At 46.1% G+C, this 27,716-nt stretch overlaps 1 protein-coding gene across 1 annotated transcript in view; it reads right to left on the bottom strand.

The window, feature by feature from the left end:
* thada (THADA armadillo repeat containing) overlaps positions 1–27,716 on the bottom strand; it is a 69,017-nt gene that overhangs the window by 15,913 nt on the left and 25,388 nt on the right. The window contains exons 27-31 of the mRNA XM_056608810.1: positions 25,692–25,781; positions 22,257–22,388; positions 16,140–16,308; positions 8,526–8,629; positions 4,831–4,913 (exon numbers count right to left, since the gene is read on the bottom strand). Coding sequence (XP_056464785.1) covers positions 4,831–4,913; positions 8,526–8,629; positions 16,140–16,308; positions 22,257–22,388; positions 25,692–25,781 — 578 coding nt within the window. The remainder of the gene's footprint in view (positions 1–4,830; positions 4,914–8,525; positions 8,630–16,139; positions 16,309–22,256; positions 22,389–25,691; positions 25,782–27,716) is intronic.

Here is a 27,716-nt window from a genome sequence, read left to right as displayed (position 1 = left end):
CCACAGCAAGAGTGGACATAATGGGGAGGGGTCGGTAATGACTACGGTAAGTGTGTGTGCTTGTGTGTGTGTGTGTGTTTCAACTCCTAAAAACACTGTGCCATACATTTCTGCATTGTGCCATGTTCCTAAACATGCAAAAACAGAACAGATTTGTCAGGCATTTGTGCATCTATGTCAAACCCGCATGCAGACACATTCAAGAGGAACCCTCCTAACAATATGAATAAACAAGTGTGTCACAACATAACGAGAATTATTGTCTTCACTCTTAAATGAAACCATACATTTTATAAGTAACAGTCTAAAAAATACTGAACCGAGAGATGCAAGCAGGCAACTAGAACAAAGTAACTCAAAACTTTTACCAAAACAAAGTTAAACTGACATTAGTCAGTAAATTCAGACGTTGTGGATTAATATTTTAAAGGTCCCATGGCATGCTACTTTATGAATTCTTTAATATAGATATTAGTGGGCCCCTAACACAGTATTTGAAGACGTTCCCGAAATTCAGCCGTGGTGCAGAATTACAGCCACTACGAGGCAGTCGCACGTTGAGCTTACCCAAAACGCGCCGTTTCTGTGTCTGTATCTTTAATACAAATCAGGAGGAGAGAGGCGGGTCAAGGAGGAGGGTGGGGGGGTGGCCCTGAGCAGCTTGCGGCCACTTTACCATGCGCTCTGTTTACAGTGGATGCATCGCAATGGCAAGGCGCAAACAGCCTTGTGGTGCTCCGGCGGGAGTCCTGGAGCTCTATATCTAAATGATATCATATTATACATAGATATCTAAATCTCAAACGACTGCGTCGGGTTCTCCGACGTCTCTGGTTCTTCCACGTCCACATCTATCTGAAGTAGACTGAACCACGACATGGAGGAGAAAGGGATTGTTGAGCGCGATTGATACCTGCTGGAGCCTTGAAGCCGAGGGAGCGGGCAGCGCTTAGGCACCACCGCCTCCTGCAGCGGGCAGCACCGAGGCGGTGGTCCCTTGGCAGCGGGGCTCAAGCGGGAGACAATCGCGGGCAACAATCCCTTTCTCCTCCATGTCGTGGTTCATGTACTTTAGGGAGTCAAAGCCATTCCTTTCCCCCGATTGTCAATTGTCTCACTGGCGGGCCAAATTCTCTGGGCTGGCAAGGCAGAGAAAGGGGAGGTGGCCTCTCCCCTTATGACGACACACAGGGAAAATACCAAAACGACGCGTCTGAGCTTAGTTTTTTCAAAGGTGGAGCAGAATGCCTAGTGCTCGTTTTACACCCAACGCAATTTCTAGCTACTGTGGAAGCATAGGCAGGCTAGGGGAATTCATAATAATGTTAGAAAACCTCAGAAAGGGAAATTTTCATGCCATTGGATCTTTAAGTTTGATGGCAGAATCCAATAATCTCAGATCCAGGAGAGGACCGATAACTACAATGACAGCATCGTCTTCCCATTGTCAGTATCCCTCCTTGGCCAACAGTGAACGCAAACTCAGCCAGCCCTGGTAAAATAAAATGTTCCTGTAGCCGGTGGGAAGACAAGCAAAATACGTCCTGTAAGGACACCAATATCCTTAGACAAAGTGTCTGTAAAGGTTTGAAATCAAACCTGTGTAGTATACTGGCCCCTGTAGAAAAAACATCTGTTAAAATCTTCTTCTGAAGCCGATTACCTTTCGGTACAATATACGCTAACAAAACAGGAGGATACACTTTGAAATCAGACCATCACACTTTCTGGTTTCTGGCCCAGGAGCTTAGCAGTCTCAAGATTAAACTGCAGTTCTCCAAATGCTATGCACAGTGCTAATAAAACATAATTTACCGTGAACGTTACCACGCAATGCTAGTTCAGGTGAGTACCGTCGTAGCACAAACAACCTAGCAATTACATTCATAATGTAAATACATCATTGCATTAAATATAAATTGTATGTAAATCTAAACATAGAAGGAAAGAATTCCATTGCCAAATTATTTTCTGGAAACTAAATTGAATTCACGGGAAAGGACATCTTTTGGAGAAGATGATCCTTTTTTTAATAAATTCCATTTTCTCAGTCCTATCATCATTCTTGATTGCACAAATTGTTTAAGCAGGAGAACTGGAGGTGTTTCCAATAGTCCATCCAGCCCTTACGTCAACAGGAAAATGAATGGGATTTTTCCATTCAGAATGCAGACAGTCAGATTCTACCAGAGCCAAATTCACAATCTTTAGAGCCTGACTACTTATGACAAAGACGCATCTGTACGGGAGTATTTTAGTCATCACGTTTGAATAATGCCATGGTTTGAAAAGACCAAGAAAAACAGTGATACTAAATGTTTGCCCAGAGCCTTTCCAACAAGGACTCTAACCTCTCATGCAGGTCTGGTGTTGACCAGATCGGATGCCAGGACTAGCGTTGGAGCTTGTGCTACATTGGCATCACAAGACAGGGCACCGCCAACACGCCAACCAAGTGTGCAGTTAAATCATAAAATAAATGTGGTGGTGGTAGACACGTGCTCCACCATGTTAACAGAGGGCAGAGGAGAGACGTGTGTGCGCGACCCCAGTGCACACGCACACACAGCTGGATTTCACATCAGACTCGGCCTGAATTACCCAAACTGTGAAAAACAAACCCCAGACACTCTCTGTGTGTGTGTGTGTGTGTGTGTGTGTGTGTGTGTGTGTGTGTGTGTGTGTGTGTGTGTGTGTGTGTGTGTGTGTGTGTGTGTGTGTGTGTGTGTGTGTGTGTGTGTGTGGAGGAGCTTCCTCCTTCCCATAATCACGTAGCTTCACAATTTGCTCGGGTCCCTCCCTCTAATTACCTTTAAGGCCATGTGTCCATGTATGTTTATGTGTCTGACGAGGAGTCTGTGTGTGTGTTCACGTGTGTGTCCCTCTGTCTGTTCTTCATGTGTCTTCACAGCCCTCCTTTGGTGATATAAATACCAGTAGGCAACAAAACCTCTTTCCCTGGCAGCCGTAATGGCTGGAGCGTTCCAAAAATTTGCTTGCCACATTAAACTGGTTTACTGGCTTAAAATGACCTGGTGCAGGAAAAAATGACCAGTTACCTGACCAGTGACTCAGAGGGACAACCTTGCTTGCAGCAGTCAGTGACTGACTAGGCCAAAATGCCCACCAATGGTCAGTTTGAACGTGGATTTAAATACTTCCAAACACACATGATGATGGGCACATAGTGTGGTGTAGGGGTACGGTCCACATGAAGTGGCTTATCCGTGAACAGGGGAAGCGTCAGCGTCAATGCTAGGGTTGGGTTATTCGAGCCCCTTGCTAGGAAGGATGCTGTCCCGGGACATGCTAGCTTGTTTGTGAAAAGCTGCCTCCGCCATTCAACAATGGAAATCTACTGCTTTGTCCCTGATCACTCGAGGGAACATAGGGAGTAAGGCAAGGTCATTTTGGGTTCACGAGACACAGCTACAACGTGATAATACTCCAACAAAACAGATTTACTCAGTAACTTGGACTGAGATTGGTTCTGCTTTGAGAAGGTAGCAATAGTAGCTTGGAGCAACATGAAGAAGAATAAATAAATTTACATTTGTGAGGCCGTTTTACTGTGAATCAACATGCCACAAATAAGATGAAGGCTACATCTTCAGTGATAAGTGTCATTAGTTTAAAATGTGCCATCCTGTCCATGTGCCCACAGTTCTGCTTTGATTTGGCCTCCTAGAGTCTGTGGTTTTTACCTGAATAGATATTCAGGAACAAATGCAGAGAGAAAATAAGTAATTTTGCAAAAGGCACAGAGAGTAATGTTTGTGACCATCACATGTGGAAGTGAGAGGTAATGGTAAATGTCTGAGAGACCGAATCCATAGTCTTTTGGTTTGTCATGGGAAAATGTGTGTGATTTCCAACGTCAACTATAGCATGTGTTGGGCACATGGCAACCCAACCAAACCCAATTGTTTCTGTGTGTATGCATGTGTATGTATGTTTGTGTATGTGTGTAGTACACTTGTTTAACTGGGTCAAAGGCACATTCTGACCATCTGTCCAAGAGCGCTCACATTTGGTTTCACATTCTTGCCCTGTGCAGTCGCCTCCCTCAACACACACACACACACACACACACACACCAACACGCATGTGTTCAACACAAACACAGACACACACACACACACACACACACACACACACACACACACACACACACACACACACACACACACACACACACACACACACACACACACACACACACACACGTGTGCAACTCATACACACAGAGACACAGACACACAGACACGCATGTGCCCAGCACACACACACACACTCAAAGACACACGCGTCTGCACTTAGCCATACAACTGACCGGCTTGTGTCAGGCATTAGTCGGGGCAGAACAGCCAGTGCGCGCTCACAGGCCCATCTGAACTGTGCACCGCAACAGGGAGCTTCTCAGCAAGTGGTGGAAACAACAGTCCCTTGTGTCTGGTGACAAGATAAACTTAGCAGCCGTTGATGGAAAGCGGCTAGCAGTGGTGCATATAGGCACTCTTCAGTGATCCTCCTCCTAACACACAGCCTATGGGATGGCACTGACGGATAAGTGGCTGGTTGTACTCAAAACGGAAAGACAGGTTAATTTGGAAAAACCCTACCGATTTTGGAAACGTCTAGACTACATTCTTCATGTGCCTTGCTGCCATAAAGTTTCAATTCAATGTGGATACAATTTTAATTTAGGATACAATTTAAGATTATTAACTCAAATCAAATGGTTGACAATATGAGTGACTATTATCCCTCTGTTACTCCATCCATCATCCACCCATCCATCCATCAGACCGGTAGTAAACTGAGTCTCACCTGGGAGAAGGATGGCCAAGGGTCCACACAGACACTGAAGGACATCCAGGTAGGCCCCCCTGGTCACCACGCAGCAGTTCTGTCTGATGGGGGCAAGGAAAGATCCACAAACGCATTCATCAAACCACATTTCATATTGTATCAATGCATGTTATATACCATCTGTATTGTTTTGGAGTTCGACGACCAACTTTTAATAGCAGCGCGTTACCGAGAGCCCAGGATACTGAAGCAGACCATCTGGCTGGGAACCACAATGATCAGAGCCCAGACCCCCTCCCGCCTCCCACCGCTTCAACGTCAGACTTTTGGAGAAGCTGTTGTTAATCTCTCACCGCAAAGGTTTGAGCTAGTTCATTGTTGTTCTTTTTATTTTACCGTTGAACGGTTCGGTTGTTTATAACGACAGGATTGGCTGTGTGAAATCAAAACAACAAGGCTTCTCCAACAGTTGCGTTTTGATTACACTGGCTGCTTTCAGAAACCAGAGGACTTGAGCCTTGAACTGCGAACTGAAATGGCGTTGTCGGTGCGTGTATACAATGTATATTTGTGATTGTTTACAGACGATGTAATGGTCTGTGACTGCCTTTCTCCAAGAAATAATATCATGCCATTCACAAGCCCTTCTTGAATACCTTGATAGCATGACGCAGACAACACAGATTGTCTCATGTATAGAGGTCCTCAGTAAAGCACCATTGCAGGACCTCCAAGCATGAGCAGATGTTCCTCCACCAACCAAGCTCTTGGTATGATGGATTACAATAATTAGAAATGTCATAGATACACAGGAAAAACTTTTCTCGTACTTTCAAATGTTTAACTCTACATCATCTGAACTGAATTCATAAGACACTTTGTAAAAGGCTAAATGTCCCTTTAATACATTTTTTAATGGCTTCCGTCTCCCATGCATGTCAGCACTGTCTTGTCTCTCCATTTCCTGTATGTTTCTTTGATTGAATCTGTGTGTGTGTATGTGTGTGTGTCCACGCAATGTATTTATGGCTATTAAAAAGACGGTACCAGAGTAGACCGTTCGCTGAGCCCAATGAAGTAAAGTTAGTCTTCTCAATGCCCTTCAAGCAAATGTCTGCAGTTGTGATCAGAGGACAAAGACCACAGCGAAACAAACAGGAGTAGCTGCCGCTTCTGAGCGACATTAATGGGAGGTGGCTTCAGACATGACATGAATGGATGCGTGCCCGGCCCCAAGGCTGAGATCTCAGATCGGATAATATGGGTGGGAGGCTGATTATATTTATCTGTGTGCATTTTGTTTGTAATGAATCCTACTGTAATAAACGTATTGAGGTTAGAGACACATGAGATGCCAGCAGCTTTTTGGCTGTTTCATATTTGACTCATGGGACACACACACACGCAGAACAAAAGCATGACTGACTGCTAGTCGACGATGTTCCATTTGCAATGTTTAAACATTTAGGTTGCCAGTGATTCACAATCCTGCCAAACACTTACATAAACGAGATACAAGGGCAACTATACACGTATACGTTATACTATACACTATATAAAGTGTGGCCACGTGCTGAAAGGATGGGTGTACAGCAGTGTATTTGTGTTTATGTGCCGACAAGAGTGTGTGACATAATTTTAGGTTTCAGCGTGTCTCAATAAACACATGTATCGGTCTATTTTCCCTGCCTCTTTTATCTGTGCGTACGGGGGGTGGCGAGGCCGTCTGTGTGTGGGCACGGGGCAGTATGTGTGTGTATATTATTTATATACGATATTATTTATATGCGTTCACTGTGCGCGACCGCAGCGCGGTGAAATCCCAGAGGCGTGTGTGTGTGAGAACAAGAGGAACAGTGTGTGGGGCTGACATCAGCGTTTTCATCACCCGCTTTATTAATAACACACACGGACAAATGTACACCTTGCCCGTTAGCCCCCATGCATGCATGAGCCCCCCCCCCCCCACACACACACACACACACAGGTGAAGACAGATTGATTTAGGGTCAGACATAAACCATTTCAACCTGTTTGTGGGTTTCTGTGTGTGTGTTTCTGCATTTGAGTGCATATAACTGTGTGGCATAAAAAAAGGAAAACAGCAACGATAAGTCAGGAATCATCAGATCCCTATCCAAACAATGAATCTTCATTTGGGGAGGGAGGGGAATAATGGGTCAGGACTCGCTCCATATGTGGGAGGGAGGGAGGGAGGGAGAGAGGGAGGGAGGGAGGGAGGGAGGGAGGGAGGGAGGGGGGGGGGATCCAGCAGGTCAGGACTCACCTCATGTGGGGGAGGGAGGGAGTGAGGGGGCTCTAAGGAGTCAGGACTCACCCCACGTGGGGGAGGGAGGGAGTGAGGGGGCTCTAAGGGGTCAGTACCGTGGCCACAAGTAGCCGGTGGTGAGCAATGCAGGTGGGCGGGCGGCCGGCCCCCCTCCTCCCACCCACCACCGCTGGCCCGTCACGAGCAGGAAGGGCCAGCTTGAAACAGAACAGAACACCGCGGCCCGCGAGCTCCAGCTCTGACTCACAGCAGAGGAACAATGCATTCCAGAGCCCTGGAAGGTGGCCGCTCCAAATGAGTGGCCCAAACCTCTTTCCTCGATTTACTTTTTTTTGTATAAAAAGTAGAGGGGGGGGGGGGGGGGGGGGGGGAGGTATGGTTTCTTTGTCTCCCGCCCCCTGTTGACTCGCTATGTCCTCAGAGCTGGAACGCTGTGACGGAGACTGTCACCGCACTCTGTAATCAGCGGTCCCGCTCGGCCGGCCAGGAATCCACCTGGTCATCTTATTAAAAGGCTCACCGGTGTAGCGCTGCGCGGCCACGGGACCAGGGGGTCAACTATGTGCTTCTGCTTCATCTAGTCGCAGAGGAACGGCTACAGGACTGGGCAGAGGAGCCCCAGGTAAGCGATGGGAAGGCGGCAGCGTCACCCACCGGGACGTACGGGGGGGAGCCGGCTCACATCCTGTTACACATACCCCGTCAGTGAACGTGGTGTTGTCGGCCAAGCGCTATAATAGAACATTCTCTTTCCGGGAATAACCAATTATTTTCAGAGAATAATATCTTGAGGGGGATTTCCACCAGCGATTTTCATTATGAAAGGAATCTGTTGAGGCAATACAAAGTGGCATATTGCATCTAGATGGATCAAGATAGCCCTTGACAAGAATGGCAACAACACAAAAAGTGTTTCAGTGAGCAGTTTACAGGGCTATCTTTTCCGGGTGAAGAGACAAAACAGCAATTCATCCTGCCTGCAGCATCTGCGATGGGAGGGGACATAGGAGTCAACACGAGGGGCACAAACGTCTCCTCATATCCCGGACAGCGTCTCCTGTGGCTGACCAAGCGAAAGGCTGGGGCCAGAGAGTGACCCCTACTGTGTGCGTTTGTGTGTAGGGCAGTGTTGTTTGTTTTATTCTTGGGTGGTGGTCGTGTACAGATAGAGGAGGGGGTCTAGGTGTATCAGCGTAATCTACGCTACATCTTCATGAGATTTTGGAGAGGGGGGGGGGGGGGTACAGACAGACGTTCCCTTTGAGATGGAAGGACTGGAATCCAACATGAAAGGGACTGAGGGATGACGGGACAAGGCAACCATTCTTCCACAGAAGGTCTTGGATGAGAGAGAAGAATGCTTATCTAACGCACACACGGACATCTCACTCGTGCGTGATTGTGGGTGTGTGTCTAGGCTTACCTTGAGGCCAGCCACATGCGCTGGCGGAGGGTGTGGCCGATACCGCTTCCTGTTTGCAGCGGTCGGTGTGCCTCTGCTTGGTAAGAGTGCAACAGGAAGAGCACCTGCAGAGGAACAACACACACAAAGATCGTCACTAAATCACCAAGGATCACTGCCTTAAATAACCGAACAATACATCAAGTCCAATGTCTAACAAAGCGCTAGACCACCACAATGGGGAGCATGTCTGAGTGGAGGTTAGCAGCTGGGTCATCATTCAGCCTTGTTGATGTGGCAGTGTGAGAGCCCGCTCCAGCGCCAGCCAGCAGCAGGTGGAGCAGCGGTTGGCTGGGAACATTTAGAGGCAGGGACACGGGCAAGCAGGCTGACTGGCTGCTGTCTGGTGTGTGTGTGTGTGTGTGTGTGTGTGTGTGTGTGTGTGTGTGTGTATGTGTGTATTCTGAGTCTAACTAAGTATACTCTTTAAGCCCGGGGCCACGGCCGCAGGCCAGCAGGAAGCCATTCATTACGCCGTACGGGGAAGGCACGCTGGGGGAAAACCAGCCAGACCACGCAGCACCAACCCTGGCCACCGAGGTCTGGACACGGCCCTACCCCCCCCCCCCCCCATGCAGCCTCCAGGCTTAGGCAACACCCGCTAGCTCGCATAAAACAACATGCAGCCCCGCCACCCACCCCTGGGCGCTCCAGGGGCTGGGAAGTCCCTGTCGGAGGCTCAGCTGGCCCAGGCAGGCCGCGCACGGGGGATGCAGGAGTATTTATAGAGCTCCAGGAGCTACGCCCCTGTGTGGGAGGCCGGGAGGAGACAGCACTCCAGAGAGCCGAAGGTGAGGCCCGGAGGGGCCGGGTCTCCTTCAGGCCTCGTTTTGTTTCTGTAATAGTAGAACACTTAAGCTGTGTTCCCATGGCGAAAAGATCCTCCGGGTTTGATCCAGACATGTGGCGTGATGATTGGTGCAGGTGTAGCTGGCCCTGTTTCTGTCCACGTGTACCAGAATCTGTGTTCAATTGTTCTGTTGTTCACTTGCTCTAGTTACATTCCAAGTTTGTAGACAAAATAAGCTCTGAACTATGTGGAGGATTCATTCATGCCTCCAGCCAATGCATACAAGACAATAAAGAAAGAACTCAAAACGGAAATGCAAGCAGTTTGTCCTTCAAAACAGAACTCAGTTAAACGGGCAGAAAGCAACCCTGTTGATCATGAGGCCTTGGCACATGACAGCAGCAACGATTGCAACGCAGAATCACAACCAATTTATACATCTTGTTTTTAGCTTGCTGTGTGTGTGTGTGTGTGTATGTGTGTGTGTGTCTGTACTAGACGTGTATATGTGTGTCGAGCGCTGCTCCGTATGAGCATGGTAAAAATAGTGGTGGTGGAAGCGCGGGACACTCAGACTCTGTTATCAGCCCGGCCTGCCAGTCCGCCCACTGCCACCACCACGCCGCCGACCACACGCTCACACGCGCACGCAGACGCGGCCGCGTGCAGGAGCACACCAGCAGTCATTCAGGCCGAGCGAACACAACGGTGCATACGTAGACAGACGCACACCCGGACAATAATATGTAGATGCGTATACAAACACTTGAACAAGACCCACACAGGGCTTAAAACACATTGACAAATATGATCGCCCTTGAATGCAAAACACAACCATATTAACACAAATAGGTACACATTTGCATACAGACCCGTGCACAGTACCAGACAATTGTACACGTACACACACTCATGCGCTTGCGCGTGCGCACACACACAACAGACACACACACAGTGAAAATGTAAATTATATATAAAAGAAACAAAATGTCATTGCTTGGTCTAGTAAAAACACACATAAGTCCGCAGTCACATAAAGCCCAGAGCTAGGCTGGGCAGCGTGTGGACCTTCAGAGGAACAGACCAATTAGGCTAAAAAGGATCCCAGTAAAGACCAGGATAAATAAACACAAACGACCCTGTATATATAGTCAAACACACAAAAATAATACACACTCCAGACAGAAAGATAAACTATCTCATTTACGGGACGTGACAAGCCGTCAATTTAGTGGCGATTGTGGCTCTGAGCTGCGGGCCCCTTTGGTTCCGTTAGTTATTTTCATTATGTGCCGAGGAGGATGTGTATGAGATATATATATATATATATATCTATATATATATCTATATATATAGATATATATATATAATACAGTAATTTGTAGTACCCCTAGTACATTACATAATCCCAGAAACTTAAATAAATATTCTTATCATTACAATTAGTTGAAAGTATGTCTGTTGGTTTTGATGTCAATCACACAGCAGGTGTCAATCACACAGCAGGTTTCAAAGTACGACATCTGATCAACAAAAAGATTCCAATATGTGAATAACCTACAAACTAATGAAGGGTAATTCAGTCCTCTCATGTTTGGCAAGGCCATATTGATGACTGTTACCTCCAAGGAAGAGTTGACTTGTCAGAATATCCCTGGGATATTCTGACAAATGTAACCAAACCTTCTACCTGTGGATCACAGGTGCAAATATGCATTAAAAAGCTTTGTTATTTATATTTTTAGGTCATAAAAAAAAAGAATTAATATACCAAATTGAAGTTTGAATACCGACCTAACAAACTAATATTCAGGCTCAGCACCAATACAAATATATATTCATGTGTGTTTGTTTATAATTGTGACCTTCTATAGACAACTGTGCCAACGTGAAATGACCCACACTGGCTTCAACGTTTATTGGCTCCATCCCGACATTTGTACAACATTCTATAAGGGAATGTTGCCGTCCATTGCGGAGCTCTGGTCGTTAAAGCAGCGCTGGAGTACCCCAATGCACATTTCTCTTCTGAGGCAGACCTTGAAATGACCGTGGGAGTGCAAGGTTGAATAGCATTCAAAACGATCACACCTCCAAGCTAATAGTAGCAAACAAAACCACCGGCCTGTGTTAATAGGAGTCAAGCAGGGACCAGACCTATGTTCTACAGAAGGAAACTGAGAAAAGCTTCACTTTATGGTCAACCGCAGATATCGGCTATATTCCGCCTTACCCCTATTTAAAGTAACCTTTTGCAACTTCCACAACAAACCACACTGTTAAAAGACATGCAATCAAGGATGTAAAAAAGCATACTTTGCCAAGTCTTCTGTGCGCCATCAGGAGAGTTTGTGCCGCTTCAATATCGAGTGTGTGGGAAAGTCCTGAATGCTGGTGGCAAGAGTGGATCTGGGGCAAGGATATTGTATTTTTAAACGCAATGTTCCTCTGAAGGAAAACAGGACAGACTGTTCTTGAAAGGAGCCCTATTTTCAGTTGTTCAGTTATTCATAATGTTCATTTCTTACCCAACCATCAAGGCCTGTAGGGAATGTTATTTATTTGACTATTTGGCACAAATTACAGATTGTCACCACTCATGTTAACTGGCATTAAGACGATGCATGCGGGATATTGATCGTTCATTGATACTTAATGGCAGCATGTGAAACATGCCCAAAACTCAAACAGAATACCGTTGGCCAACAAACTCCACGTCTAAGTAAGAGCAAAGCTCAAATGAAGTAAGGAGCTTGCTGCTGGTGTAGATAAAGCCACTGAAAGGCTCTCGATGGTATCTCCTCCACTGAGCCGTGCTAAATTATATGTGGCGTTGCCAGCATTTCCGGATGGCCTGGGAACCTCCCAGATTCAGCCCTAATCTCTGATCTCCCTTCAAGCAAGAAATCCAATATGGGCTTTAAAAAAAAAAAAAGTTAAATAAAAACAACAGTTAACCCTTAACAAGGGTTTCCTAAATAAAGCAGGAAACTTTCAGACTGGGATTTGATTGCTGTCTGGTAGCCTATTTATAAATAAATTACATCAATTTATTATGATTTACTTCGCTCTTGGATGTATAGATGAATGCATATCTAGATCGATTTAGCTAAAGGGAACAGGAGAGCAGAATTTTAAGTAGAGACAGCGAGACAACCACTTTCAGAAATTCTGGGTAAAGAGTACTTTCACTGGAAATCTGAAAGTCCAACTCCAGTATCTGATCCGAGGTGATGTCAGGTCCTGGCCGGGCCAGCTGGGTTGCCAGGCCAACGCATTCCTGGGTTGGTTCGACTCTAGAGAGCAGTTGTGAAAGCGCCCGGCCCGACCACTGAACACATCCAGTGGATGCTGCATCAGCAGCACCAAGGAAAAGAAGCGCATTGTTCCAACCTTGTGTGAAAAGAGTCCAGCTCCCACATGGGGATAAGAGAGAAAGGTAAAATGAAAGCACAAGAAGCCAACCCAGCTCCTAACAGAGAGAATGGCTTAGGCCATGTTGTGGAAATAGACCAGGGCTTCCATCCAACCGGCCGCACGGCCCCGCACAGATCACCCAGGGGTCGCAGGTTCCTCGTGTGAAGATGGGGCGAGCGTCGCGTCCAGTTAGTGTCGGCCCACCCGCTGGGCTCGTTAGGGCCTGGTTCGGGCGGTTGTGTCAACAGAGGGGTTCTTTGAGGGAGGACAGGGCCCGGGCTCCTTGGGGCCAGGGTCAGGGCAGGTATGCTATCACACAGGAAGATCTGCCGATCAAAGGCTGCCGATGCACGGCAGCCGAGCGCCAACGAGACGATACCGCCCTGCTCGACAGGTGCAGAGCAAAGCAGCGATGGTGCACGCCCATGTGACGCACGCACACCCAAAAATCACAGACACACACACATCTTGGCGTGCTGCTGGGTGGATGCACCATAGCATTATAGCTCGACGGAGCGCTGGAAATTCATACTCTCCGGCGTGTCTGTGGTGGAGTACTGCTTCAGATTTATTACTCGACTTCCTTATAGTTATTTACACATAATTACAGTCACTCCACGAGGACCACACTAAGGATCTAATCAAAAAGCTAATAATAGAAGCAACGGAAAAAAACAAGGATGGGTCATACGCACGTGGATGCCAAGTGCCAACTCATGCGCAAACACACACACACACACACACACAGACACACACACAGACACACAAGGCAGAGCATACATTAGCCACTTAAGTCCTGCCCGTCGGCTGAACACACTGTCCAAATCATGACAGCATAAACAGACTTTATAGGGTGACTAAACACATGTAGACACACCCTTGCATCCAGCCAACTCAAATAAAAGGACGCCGTCTTACTCACATCTTAGCAACAACAAGTTCACATGCAGGCAGGTCTTCTGTCAGGAGCAATAACTGATGTTATCCTGATTACATCCAGTTGCAGACCTCCATATTATATTATAAGTATGAATTATAAACATGTATGATTGTGTACCAGTTCTTATAACTACTACTACTAATTTAATGCATTTTTTGTTCTCAGCCTCACATGAAAGGCACCGTAGTTAAAAAGCATCAGCTAAATTACCAAATGCAAATACAACTTTCTATTCCAAAATCACAACAAACCGCACAATGGCAGCTTTATTGCCCGGTTTCTTAATTTGACAGAGCAACTACCAATGTTGTCGGGTCATGCCACCCGACCACGGAGTCCGTCCGGCTGACCTGGGGGCTCCTGCTGGCCCTCACACCCCCCCCCCCACGGTCTCCAAAGCACCTCGCGGTGGACAGCCAACACCGTACCAACTGTGAGCGCCTGCTAGTGTTACCGCGTAACTCAGGCCTCATTAACAGCCTGCTGATGGACGAGTATGCAGGATTTGAGATGGTTAGCGGCATTCGGCCTGACAAAGGAAATACTGAGACTAGAATCGGGAGACAAAACATTGAGGCCAGCCAAAGAGATAAATCCTTCCACCAACATCCACAACCAAACAATTGATTCATATCAATATTTTATAAGCGATAGTTAGGGCCTGATAAGACACCAATGCACATGAGGTTATTTACTACAAATCGCTCAATAGACTGCTGACTGGGGCTGGAACTGATCCAAGTCAAATTCAAAGAAAGCCCCCATTCATGCCCAACCGCATTGATACTGTTTGACTTAATCTCTGTATCTCCTTTACATGTGAAAGCGTATCATCATCCTGGCAAATTGGTTTCAGATTTCAGAAAATGTAGAGTTACAGTTGTATGGTTCACACTGTGTTGTTAAACGTGGTGCACCAGAGCTAAATCAAATAAGTAAGAGCATCAGAGCTAATATAACCAAGCAGGCTGAACTCTTCTCTCTCCACAGCCAATGCATGACATGCTAAATACCTTCCTGAGCGGGGCATTCAGGTATGTCAAGTATTTCAAAAGGGTCTTTGACCAAACTGGTACCAGATTGGTTGCAATGCATTGACCTCATGTGAGTAAATCCTTTTGGTGTCTAGGTTTAAGACTGGAGAATTTCTGGAAGACACTGAATTATGGAAGACACTAAAATTACAGTGGAAAAGGGAAGCTGCCACTGCAACACAGCTCTCCAACAAGTGTCTAGAGTGTGTGTCTGTGTGATACTAGATTAATGGAAATGTGTGCTCTGATCTTGAACGGAAAGAAAACAAGGAAATGAAATGGTTGAGAAAGGATTGCAGAAGCAAATCCTTTGCTCGATCCCAAACATGTGTGTGGGAACACCCTTTCTTCTACCTCATCCATCATGCCACATGAGAACACTTCACTCTTTTAGCTGCCACGGGGAAATACATCTTCAGTCTCCAAACACGAGAGAGAAAGAGATTTGGGGGAGAGCAAGAGGGACTATGGGAAGAACAAATGTGAAAAAAGTTGGATATTTTGTTATAATAAAAGAGGAAAACTGAGAAGAAAACAGAAACGGAAATAGGGTGTAGAATATAATGCAATAAAGAAAGGAAGGAAAAGGGAGGCAGAAGAGTCGACGGGGGGTGAGACGGGGCAGGAGGTTAGGTATAGGAGAGGGGAAGGAGGGGGAGGTTCCATCCAAGGTGGCCACCAGACGAGGGAAGCAAACGAAAGACATGAAACAGTCATACATCCCTTGGGCCAAGCCCCCTGCAAAACCACCCTGCTTTCGAATAATAACAAAACCCCCAACTGGATGCCATACTCCAATGATGGCAGCAAGCAGCACACCCCTCCAGTTCCCCCCTGTGACTTGACCCAGGGACTGTTTAGTTGCATTGCCAGCACACCGCGTCGGAGCTCAACAGTATTTAATTTGCGGTCACACCAGCAGAGCCGCCCTGCTCCGACGGACTGCGGTTGTCCAGACTGTTGTGGTTATGCGTCTTTATATATGATTGAAAGTGTGTCCCTATGTGTGTGTGGGGGGGATGTGTGCGTGCGTATGTGGAGTTATGTGGAATTATGTCTCCTTTCAATGTCATAGTTTATTCTTTGCACACTTCAATAAGCTTTGATTACAGAAGCAATGAATTAAAACAAGACTTGGTTTAAAAAAAAACAACACTTGTGAGAAGGCTCAGCCCCAGTTTTTCCTTTGAGAAAAAAAAGAAGCCACTTCCAGGTATCATTATCTTCACTCATACACACATTCATTTCAATAATAAATAATCATTTAGAATAACCAGTAACGGTGTGGTCTCAGAATTTCTAGTTATTTTAGCTTATCTAGAAGTATTCTGGTGGAAATGTTAACTTCAATGAATGAATGAAGTGGTGCGCGTGTGAGGGTCTGGGACACGGACCTGCAGCAGCGTGCCATGGATGTGGTTCTGCTGGCTTTTGGTTCTCGGTTCTGAAGGGAGATCCTGCAGGAGGGTCTGGATGGTGGCAGGGATCTGGGTCACGAGCACGAACGGGACCAGGGCACGAGCTGCCATCTCCCGGGTCCAGTACACCGCAGAACGGCCACACCTGGGGTGAGCCAAGAAACACTGGTGTAAACATGTAGGCCAATAACACAGAGACATTTGTGTGTTAATGCAGAATCAATTCGCATAGTTATTAGTTATAATTTTTTCTTCTGCCAGGCAGGCACATACAGAGAATGATGGACAAACACACACAAGGCCATTCGGTATGCGCTGGAGATTACATATGATGGGTCACTCCGAGAGCAAGCTAAAATTAGTCTTGTTTACGAGCTGATAGTCTTTCCTTCCTAAGTGTCATACAGTATCGAAGCCACCAAGATGCAAGGACGGGCCGAGACTCGGAAGAATGAGTGAATGGGAGGCTGGGTGGTTGAAAGAGAGAGGTTAATAAAAGCTAGCTAGCGAGAGAGAGAGAGCTAGCACTTGTAAGATCATAACCAAAATGTCAGACGCATTTTCCTGGCAGATGCAGCTTAAAAAAAAGTTTGCAATAACCGAAGCAACAGGAGGCTGGGAAAGGGCCAGAAGAACAAGGACTTGGCTGGGTCTCCATTCAAGCTCAGAGAGCAGACCCCAGAACAGCAAGAAGGAACTCCAACAGCACGCATGCTGTGGGTTTCCTCTGCTTGGAGCCTTGGCTGCAAGGAGTCCAACTACTCACACAATGAGTAAAATATAATTTATTGTGATAAAAGAATCCAAAGAAAGGGAAAGACTGAGCGCATCGTGCGTGTCTTAACAATGTTAATCAAGGACGCTCCAGAAGGAGAAAGAGAGCAAGGAGATCATTTTCAACCATGAAGAATGTTTATTTACAAGGAGAGCCAGAGAGAGGGGGAACGGTTTGGATCGACAAGTCAACTGTCAACAAATGCTTCTCCATCTGCTGGGAGCAGGCCGCCTCACACCACACTCAAAAAAGACACGACAGACAGACAAATGCCTTGCATCAAACAGTCGGTAGAGTGTCCATATGCACTAGCATGTGCTCAGGCAAAGTATACCAGAACTCCTCCCCCCCCCCCCCGGGTAACACACACACACTCTCTCTCTCGCGCGCGCGCGCACGCACGCACGCACGCACGCACACACACACACACACACACACACACACACACACACACACACACACACACACACACACACACACACACACACACACACACACACACACACACACACACACACACACACACACACACACACACACACACACACACGTTTGCTCTCCCCCCCTCCCCCTACCACCACCATTTGGGACCCACATGTTAACTATCAGGGCTAATTTGTCCCATTAAAACTCTTTTGCGGAGGAAATGACAGTTTGGAAGGGTGTAATTTTAGAAACAGCGCTGTCCCCCAGGGTCAGGTGGCAGACTGTTGACTGGTAGTGTGGGGGGCTTCATATGGGCCTCATTTGGAGGACTATCCCCCCTACCCCGGGCTTGTTAAGCTAAAACGACGTTGAGTGTCGGCAAAACACACCCAGCAGAGAGCCACATAAGAGCAACGTAAGAGCAACGTTCTTCTAACACAGTGGACAGGAAAAGGCAGTGTACAAAATAAACAATTATTTTGAAAAAGAATGAACCGTTACTCTCAAGTCGTAGCAAACTATTGCTGGTATAAAATCATGTTATTCAGGAAGATGGACAAGGGAAAAGTACTGCCTAAATTCAAAATGATGAGCATAGCATCCACAAACCCAACGAGAGCTCTCTCCTAGAAAATGAGATGAAAGATATGTTTCAGTAAGTAAGTTACTGACTGTAACTTACATATAGTCACTTAATCACTGCCACAGGACACACAGAGAGAGAAAGAGATGGACTGAGAAAGAGGGAGAGTCAAAAAACGAGCCTCAACCAGATTTACAGATGTAGCGGGGGTGGACAAAAGGATGAGCCCCTTCCAAACATGACGAACATGTCTAGTCACCCTCCTCCTCCCTTCCTCTGCTTTCACCAACATCATCATCTTCATAATCCTCCGTGCCGGTGTGACGCAGACGCACGCTTGGCCCCGTCGAAGAACTTTACGAATCAAACACAGGTGTGTGCGCGTGCGGCTGATGATATTGTCATGCAGTCTCCAGATTGATGGCATGGAGACGGTCTCCCTGTACAGCAGAGCAGTGTTTCCTCCTGGTTTCCATGGCTCCCTCCCCTCACTCACTGCTGCCTTTATCAATGAATCATCACCATCATATATCTGGACACACTATCCTCTTTACCACACACAAGTAGAAGGAGAAGGAGAAGCAAGCAAAGTAGTGAAGAGGAAAAAGAGAGGATGGAAAAGGGTGAAAATTAGAGAACGGCGCCGCAGGAAAAGGATGAAAGTGGTCAAGATGATGGATGGCAGATAAGACACCTGGGCAGGCACTACAATATAGAAGAGGCCCATATGCTAACATGTGGAATCCATTTTGCAGGGGGGCGGGGGGGTTGCATTAGTGGCACATTCCTCCATTCACAGGAAGCAGCTGGCTCACTTGGGGCCAGAATCTGCAGATATTGCGAGACGGGAATAATGAATCAATAGATCACACTAATATATTGGAATTCTGAGTTAGGGTGTCTCTAAATGGGATGTATTTCTACATCAAGATAAAACCTAGTGTATTAGATAACTCCCATTAATCCTTGTCATCCCTTGACCCTCCTACAACACCAATATTTTTGATTGCTCTAGTGCACACAAAGTTAAAATTGAAATACTATTCACCAATATTGGCGTAAAGCGCACACACACACACACACACTAACATCAACTGGTAATAAAATACAGATGATGTTTATTGCTTATTACATTGCAACAATGGCCACACAGAGGAAAGCTTAACTTTTGGCTACACAAAATGCAAGAAGAAAAAAAGAGCGCAGAGTTTAGACCACAGCAGCGATGATGGATAACATCTCGTAAAAAAGAAAGGGTACTTTTAATTGAACCATATGTTGGTCTGTCTAACCAGCCTGGGAACTTTCGTCTTCCTGGAGGGGCAGGAGCAAGAGGAGGGCGATGGTGGAGAGGTGTAGCAGCAGCCACGGGTGTCCGTATGGCTCATGTTAGGCAAGAAGGCTGACAGATTTGTTTAAAGGGTCAAAGAGTTGGAAAGGCACATGCGCACCTTAGGTTGAACACCAGGCATTAGATGCTGCTTCACACACCCAGAATATAGACACAGAGCGAAGCGCAGATGTGCGCTCTCATAGACACAGTTGTATGCACGTGGATAGGAATCCTATTTCCTTTCTTTACCAGAAATACGTCCTACACACATACACACACGGAGAGTCTCTCTCTCTCTCTCTCTCTCTCTCTCTCTCTCTCTCTCTCTCTCTCTCTCTCTCTCTCTCTCTCTCCCCCTCTCCCTCTCTCTCTCTCATAACCATCAGAAGACAATAACCATGCATGAGGGCAGTCTCAACAACATGACGTTTTGTCAGTTTGTTGACCGAGGCCTTGGAGTCGGTGTGAATGAGATTTGATGGCTTCGTAGGTGAGGAATGGGAGGGGAGGGAGGGGAGAGGTGGGAAGCAGGACAGCGTAGCAAGAGAATAATAGTAGCGAGTTGCAGTGCCGGAACGCCTCTCAAAACAAAAGATATGGGGGAGGGAGTCGAGGGTGAGGTGGTCTGACCTTATCGACAAAACCCTGGTACACACGCTTTGTGGTACAATGTTTTGGTTAACTTCCTTGAAAATATAGGAGCAACACATTGGCCAAAGGTATTATAGTTGCTAATACAAATATGTAATGAAGAACATGTTCAGGATTAAATATTTGGGAAATAGTAATTTGGGAAAAATGATCAAAAAGTTAACTGCAGAAATATTTTCTTAAAAAGCTTTTACAATGTGCAACATTAAAAGTATTGCAGTTGTATAGAAGCGGTTAGCCACTAGTGGGTGCAATTACGGCGGTAATTATATATACACAACGTGTCAACCATACTAAATGATATTACTAACAAATGGATGTACCCCCGACACCCCACTCATAGTAGTGTGCTCCAGACAGTTTTTAATAGCCAGGGAACAAAATGCTTCATTCCTAGGAGCAAGTACAGGAAACACTTCTGCAAACTCTACTCGGCTCCGAACTCAAGTCATGCTCTCTTCAAGGCGAAGGGACCCAAACAGCAAGAGGGTACACTAACGCCACGTAGTGTGGGAGGACGTGTGGGTGGATGTGTGGAACTCCGTCAAGGCAGTGGTTGATGATTGTTTATGGCCGTGTTCGAGAGATGGATAAGCCTCTGGGACACTTTTAGTATAATGCCATTTTGTGCGGAGCATTTTGTGTGCAAAGATTTCATTGTAACGCTCATCTGAGGTATAAGCGTAATAAAAAGTAGCACAAAGTTGGCATTGGTAGTAACCATATGGATAACCCGTCCCCCCTCTTTCTTAGAACTGTCAAGACAGTCCTCGAATTCAAAATGAAACAGGGGTTCACTTAGACTTGTTTTTATTAGATTTTTGTACGTTTTTGTGTACTTATTCTTGATACTATTTTTAGACATACTACTATGCTCTATACGTTTAATACTCAAACACACACACTAATGTATCCTTTGTGCATTACTATCCATTATCATGATAATATTTTTTTGTGAGTGGCCATAGTGTGTGTAATCTTGTGTGGGCACTATGGGTGGTAGCTACACAACCTCCAGGGTCAGTTCCAGTCTCCTGCAGGTGCTTTTCGGGGAACACGTTCCAATAATATTTGTGTGTTGTTATCATCCCAGCAATTTAAAGAATGTGTGTGTATGTGGGGAGGGGGGGACACAGGTTCCAGCCCTGGTTTCCTTTATGGGTTAATGACAGTTGGCCATGAGAAGAAGCCTGTGAACTAACTGACACATAGGACAAAGAGGTGAAACAGCAATAACAAGACGGAAACGTCCGGATCATCAGGGTTCACGCGCGCACGCACGCGCGCACGCACGCGCGCACGCACGCGCGCGCACAGACCTTAGACGGGAATACACTAATGCACGCAGGCAGTGCTTAGGCTAAAGGTGTTTTGTCTTAGCCAGGGTGAAGCAGCTCTATTCTTAGATTGCAGTCCGAGTTGAGGGAATCCATTTGTTTGGCAACACATTCAGACGGCTGGACGAAACTGATCTGAAGATTTCCCGAAAGCACAGATTTGGTGCATTCTGGGTTTTGTATCTCCAAGTCTGGCCTTAATGTGACTAGACAAACTCATGACGTGTTTGATGAGCGGTGAGAACAATGAGCCAATACTGTGGGGAGAGGACACCATTGGATGTCAAGGCCTTGGTGTCCTTGAGCAGTCCGTTTCCTGGACCGAGGAAGGGGTAGGAAGTATTTGGGGCCTCTCTAAATGTTGGGGCTGGAGGGAGGCAGACACGCTAGAGTTTCGTCCTCTGTGTGGGTGTGCTCGTCTGAGCCGTGTGTATGGGCAGAGTGGCGGTCCGTGAGATAATATATCATTTCTATAGATATTGCCATACAATATCATATGGTATTATGGGCAGAGTGGCGGTCCGTGAGATAATATATAATTTCTATAGATATATCTCCATACAATATCTATAGCATATGGTATTATAGGTATGGGAAGGTTCTATGAGAGAAGTTATCCCATCACCCGAAACCCAGTCCAGCTCAACATAATGAAAAACTATGTGTGAGGATATACAGTACAGCAAATACATATGCATATAGGCCCTTCTGATAATCCAGAGAAAGTGGACTTTGAAACGTGTATTGACATTGCGTTATATATCTTTGAATGGACCGCGTTCAAACGTATGTTCATGTTTCGGACGTGCCGATAGCATGTAACCTTTAAACGGCATTCAGAAGGTGAGACGTGAAGGATTAGATCAAACGTGCATAAACCATGAGAGAAGATCCAAACCTCAAGAACAAGAACACCATGTCCGATCCACGTCACACCCAACATATGACTGTATAGATATATGAAAGCCTGTGGATGTAAGGCAGCCACCTGATAATGAAGGGCATGAAGGGGGCCAGTGCCATGGGGGAGGAGGAGCCGTCCATGGGAGAGGGGTACAGCCTGCCCAGCACCAGCAGCAGAAGGAACAGACTGGGGTGCAGCTTCACCACACCGCTGGCACTGGATACACACACAAGGAAAAAAATACAAATATATATATTATACATCAATGTAAGTATATAGACAAATGAGAACATTTTATTTTTTTATCCAAGGATTTTAAAAGATCCTGTGATTATCATCATCCTTTGGAGATAATAAAGTGAAATGAACTTGATAGAGTACACAACCCCACTGATTTCCTTTGCAGCGCAAAATTAAATGAATGCAACCTTAAAAACTCAAAATTTGTAATTTGATTGTGTTATTAAGTGTAATTCACTCACTTAGCATTGAATTGGCTTTGTGCTGCTTGGCTTGACAATAAGGGTCAAGCCAAGTAAAAGAACCAAACATCTGTCCAGTCTTTATAAACATATAAGCTTGTCATCGTGGTTTCAACACCTAAATGTTGCTATTGTAGTTTCCTGCATCCTGGCGGGCTTTTATGGCAACTTCAAATGTGAGATAAATGCAATAGGAGTCTTATGCAAACATAGTCCCATCAGAATCACTTTATTAGTGCAGTCTACAAATAACACGAGTCTGTGGTTTACACTTCACCAGACAAAGAGACACTGCCCTGAAATATTACAAACCCGATAAGGGAAAGTAATTTGTGTGTGTGCGCGCATGAGCCACATGCATAGACTCTCATCTGTTCCCACAATAAAATTACAGGCTTGAATCCTGACAGCGTGACACTGAATTTATATCCCTCTAAAACTGCCCACGCGCTGGTCCAGTCATCCCGGGACTGCAGAATGTTTTGAGTTTTCTTTTATAAATCTCCGTTCCTCTCCATGTCCCCTGACACCTGACTCACAGCACAAACTCGCACTGTCTCTGCCAGCGGTTTCATTTTGACACATGCGCCAGTGGGTGAATGGAAGAAAATGGATTTGAGCTAATCTGCCGCCGGAGAGAGAGGTTGTGTGTGTGCGCGTGTGTCAGTGTGTGCGTCCTACGGGAGCGTGACATGCTTCAGGGCGCGGCTGTAGTCATGGGGCCGGGTACGAACAGAGAAAAAAGGGAAGAGCCCCTGCTATAAACAACTTGTGCCATTAGTAACCCGATTGACACACACAAACTAACACACGCCTGATGGGCCCGATGTGGTAATGCAATAGTGGTCCGATTAGCCTGTCAAAGATGTTTAGTCTCCCCATTGAGTTGCACACAGCACGGGGTAGGATGTTGTGCCAGCAGCATCATCCCAGGGGAGGGCAGATGGAGATAGTGTGGGTGAGTATGCGTGTGTGATCTACAGCAAATGAGAACAACAGCAGCAATTACATAATATAGGAACCCATAAACTCCGTTTTTTTTTTTTTAATAATGGAATATAAAAGGAGGATTACAAACCCTCTCACTTGGTGCAGTAGATGTACAGGGTCGACTAACCTCTATAGGCACATCTTGCTTGTCACAAAGAGGTTGGGGGATGGATAGGGATTAAAAGAAGACCTCAAAATTCCAAACCAAACCCCAAAATCAAATGGTTGCGAATACAGAATACAGTTGAAGAAGCAGTATTTACTTCTCTCTTCATGACCATGCATAACAAGGTGACCGGAGTCAAGGTGACCTTTGATCTGGAGAGCCGCATCAACAGGAAGACGTAAAGGGGCAGTCAACTACTCCTTCCTAAGAGGACAGATGAGGCCTCCAGCTCTGGAAGCGGTGGTTCTGTTGTGCCTGTGTATAGTGTATGGCAGTGGCACCTGCAGCCCAGTGCTGATGCTATCGCCGTGGGAATTAGGGCCCATGATACTAATAATGGATTGCACGCTTTACAGTGAAGGGGGGACCTCACTAACCACCACCAGCAGCCCTGTACAACTGGCACGGTCAGTGACACTGTAGTTGAGCATTAGACACCAGACAGAGTAATGCGCAAATAATCAAACCACTCAATTAAGACAAGGGCAACAGGATGGTAAACCTCCTGATGATCTGTAGTAGGATGGACCCGATTTCAACCCGGCCCTAGGTCATAACCGCATCCAAACAACCCACATCGGACGCCAACGTCCGGCATTACTTGAAAACTAAAATACGTAAACAAACACGTCGTTTAACTCATGTCTACTCGGTCTTAAGTGTTTTTCTAAAACGGCATGTCTAGAAGCTTGACGGTTCAAGGCAACACTGCAGTTATGTGTTATTCCGGGTCCTTGGTTCCGTGGGAAAAGCGGGCTTATGTTCTGAACAAGGGGTTTGAGAGAATAAGGGGGGTGGATGAACTCTATTAATTGGATGGCCATTAAGATAAGAGGGGCTCCAGGGAGCAGTTACACAGACTCCACACATGGTGTTTTTTGGACAAGGGGTCGCAGTTCAAGGTGCAGATGAGGACAGCGAACCGCTGCAACGAGCCACTAGGCTAAACGAGACCAAAGGAAAACAAATGTTTCAATTCTGGATGTTTGTTTTTGGAAACACTTGACATAATTGCAATGGTAACAGTGAGGTTATGCCAATGTTACATTCAATAACAAAACGTCTTAAAACTATGAAGACATAAATGTCGGATACCCTTACTGGCATTCAAGATGGATGAGGAAGAAAAACACTACATCCATGGTTTTATTTAATCATACTCTGTTGTTTACTAGGTACACATTTTTGTACAACATGATTGTGCAAATAAGGTCAGAGGGTGCTCTGTGTAACCCTAACAATGGCATTCATACATTAAAAAAGCTTATCTGAAATGTACTTGTTTTAATGACAAATTATTTAAAAAATGACTGCCTTAAGTCATGTTTACAAGACGCTGCGACCGCACGATATCACTATTAAAAGATGTTCCCCAAAAATCTAAACAGAACTAGCTTGCAGTGGTTTTCATTGCACAAGGCAGTGGCAGGACACTTCATTAATGAAGAGTGCTGCTCGCTATCGTTGTCACATTTGGGAATGCCTACGCAGCGGCGCGGCTAAAAGACAAACGCTGCATTGTCTCCTCGCCATCTGCAACCGATCAGGTTTATTTGCTAAAAGAGGACTCAATCAAAGAATACGTTTCACGCCTTTGGGAAAAATACATTTCACATCTGAACAGTCCCTAGGAGGCCGGTGTGATGAAATCCAAGTGTCTTCTTAAAGGCCAAACAAAGACATCAAGTCTACGAGTCTTTGCTAATAGCATCCATTACCTCACTGACTCGCCAGTAAAATTCCAAACACAAATTGTAATCTTCAAAATCAATCCGGTAGGTCACGTATGAAGTGCAATAACAATCACGGGAAATGGAATACAGGAAAAGGGTCAAAAGTGTGCTTGTGTGTATGTGTGCTTGTGCGTGCGTGAGAGTTCACCTGTCAACTGTGACTGCAGCCTCCTGGAGCTGGCTGAGCAGGAAGGGATAGAGGGCAGGAAACCTTGTGAAGAACTCTCGGCCGGTCATCCTGAGACAAGCAGGGAGAGATAGAGTGGGTCGATTTACTTATATCATTTGGATTTGAGGAAAAAGCATTTATGATTGAAACATTTAAATAAATTCCACTGAGATCAATAAAGTCATCTGTTTCTGTTTCATACAAACTCTAAAAAGTTCCCATTCAGGACAATAGGTTGCTTAATCAATACATATTGAACACATGTGTGCGTATGGTTGCATGTGTGAGATTGTTTGCACATGCCATGCACAGAAGGGTGTGCTCATGAACTTGTGCGAATGCTTGAGGATTTACGCATGGCTGTCTTGTGAAATTAAATAAATCATAACATTGACGTCCCTCCCCTGAGTACCACGGCATGACCCTCCTCGGCCCAAGGGCCAATACAGTGTTATATTTAACCTCTCTTTCTAAATCTAGACTGGGCTGGGGTACGGGGACACACTAGACAAACCCATGACCAGAAGACTGCTGACATTGTACAACCCTGCCCGCATGCATGCCCATATTTATTATTTCTAAAAGTCATCGTTCACTCTTGGAATACAAAACTGAATTTCTATACCCAGATGAATAATAATGTTAACAAACAACTAAAAGATATGAACATGAAAGTGAAGCCCTTCCGTCAGCAGCTTGTGGCGCCTCCGTCAGCAGCGACGACTTTGAGGGACTACTTTAACCGCCATCAGTCTCTGTAAGGAGGCCTGAGCCACTCAGAACAGACGTCAGCCAACTTAGTGAGCAATGTTGGAAGGGTTTCTGGCATGGACTACCCACTTCACATCCTGACACAGCACGGGTGAAAGTCAGGACTTAAGACTATGCAAATCCAAAAACACAAAGCCTCCTGAGGAATAATTTGGTGGAAATGCTTGAATTCTTTGGGTTGTTGTCTTGTTCGAAGACTCAACAGCCCAGCTTTCGCTCCTTGACCGATGGCCGGATGTTCTGTTCAGGAATCTCCTGGAATCCCTAAGAACTCATGGTGCCTTTAAAATGTGATCAGGTCCCAGAAGGGGAGGCCTCAGACCACTTGACTGTTGGGATATTGCTTCTATTGGGGATGGGTAATGTTGAGTTTTCTTGGGACTCATCTGGACAGAGAAATTTGGCATTACTCGGCTTCATTACGTTGCACTTCCAGGCAGAGTGAAACGCTCTGCTTCAATGTGTGTCTCCACACATGGATGCATGGGGGTAGGGGCAAAGGCCCCTAATCCTCCTGGGACTATATCTTAACAAGAGCCTTCTTATTTTAACTGGGCCGACTTGCTATAGGGCTCCTTGGAGAGGATAAGTCAGAGGTCGTGTGGGAGTAGATTAGAACCTGCAGTTGAGCAAAGGGTCAGCGAGAAAAGGGTGGAGGTGGTTGTGAAGAAACCCTGTCCCATCACAAACCTGCTCCAAAACTGAAGAGCTTCACTCCATTAGCCACTCTCCTAACCAAATATTAGGAACTTAACAGCAATGTCCAATGGCTGCCTTGCTAAAGGGCACCCGAAGGGAAGGCAGTGGGTGCCGGGACTGCAGCAGGAAGGGGTGTCTCCAAGCCAGAGGCTTTGCTGGGAAGGCAGAGCTGCAGACCGCCGCTCCGTCAACATTGTTTTGAGATGTCTTTAATGCAACACCCTCCACTGCATCACAGGGCCGGGGACGGGAGAGCCCAGGAGCCAGGCTTTAATAGATAAATGATGCACAAGCAAGCATTATCCGGGGCTCTGCTAACCCCATGAATAACACACAGGGAGGGCTTGTGGTCTCGAAGCGGAAACACCCACAGGACTCCCACTCGCACAAATCCAGTTCCAAATAATAAGAATAATAAGCAGGCTTGCTGGTGTGTCCATGTTGTATTTGTGAGTATGTGTCAGCATGCACTATAGTTGCAGTTCATCCTTGGAGCAATAACACACACACACACACACACACGGAGACACACAC

Source organism: Gadus chalcogrammus, chromosome 15, assembly GCF_026213295.1.
Source record: "Gadus chalcogrammus isolate NIFS_2021 chromosome 15, NIFS_Gcha_1.0, whole genome shotgun sequence".
Taxonomy (NCBI): Eukaryota; Metazoa; Chordata; class Actinopteri; order Gadiformes; family Gadidae; genus Gadus; species Gadus chalcogrammus.
Note: the sequence above shows the minus strand (reverse complement) of the source record. Positions and strands in the feature narration are given on the sequence as shown.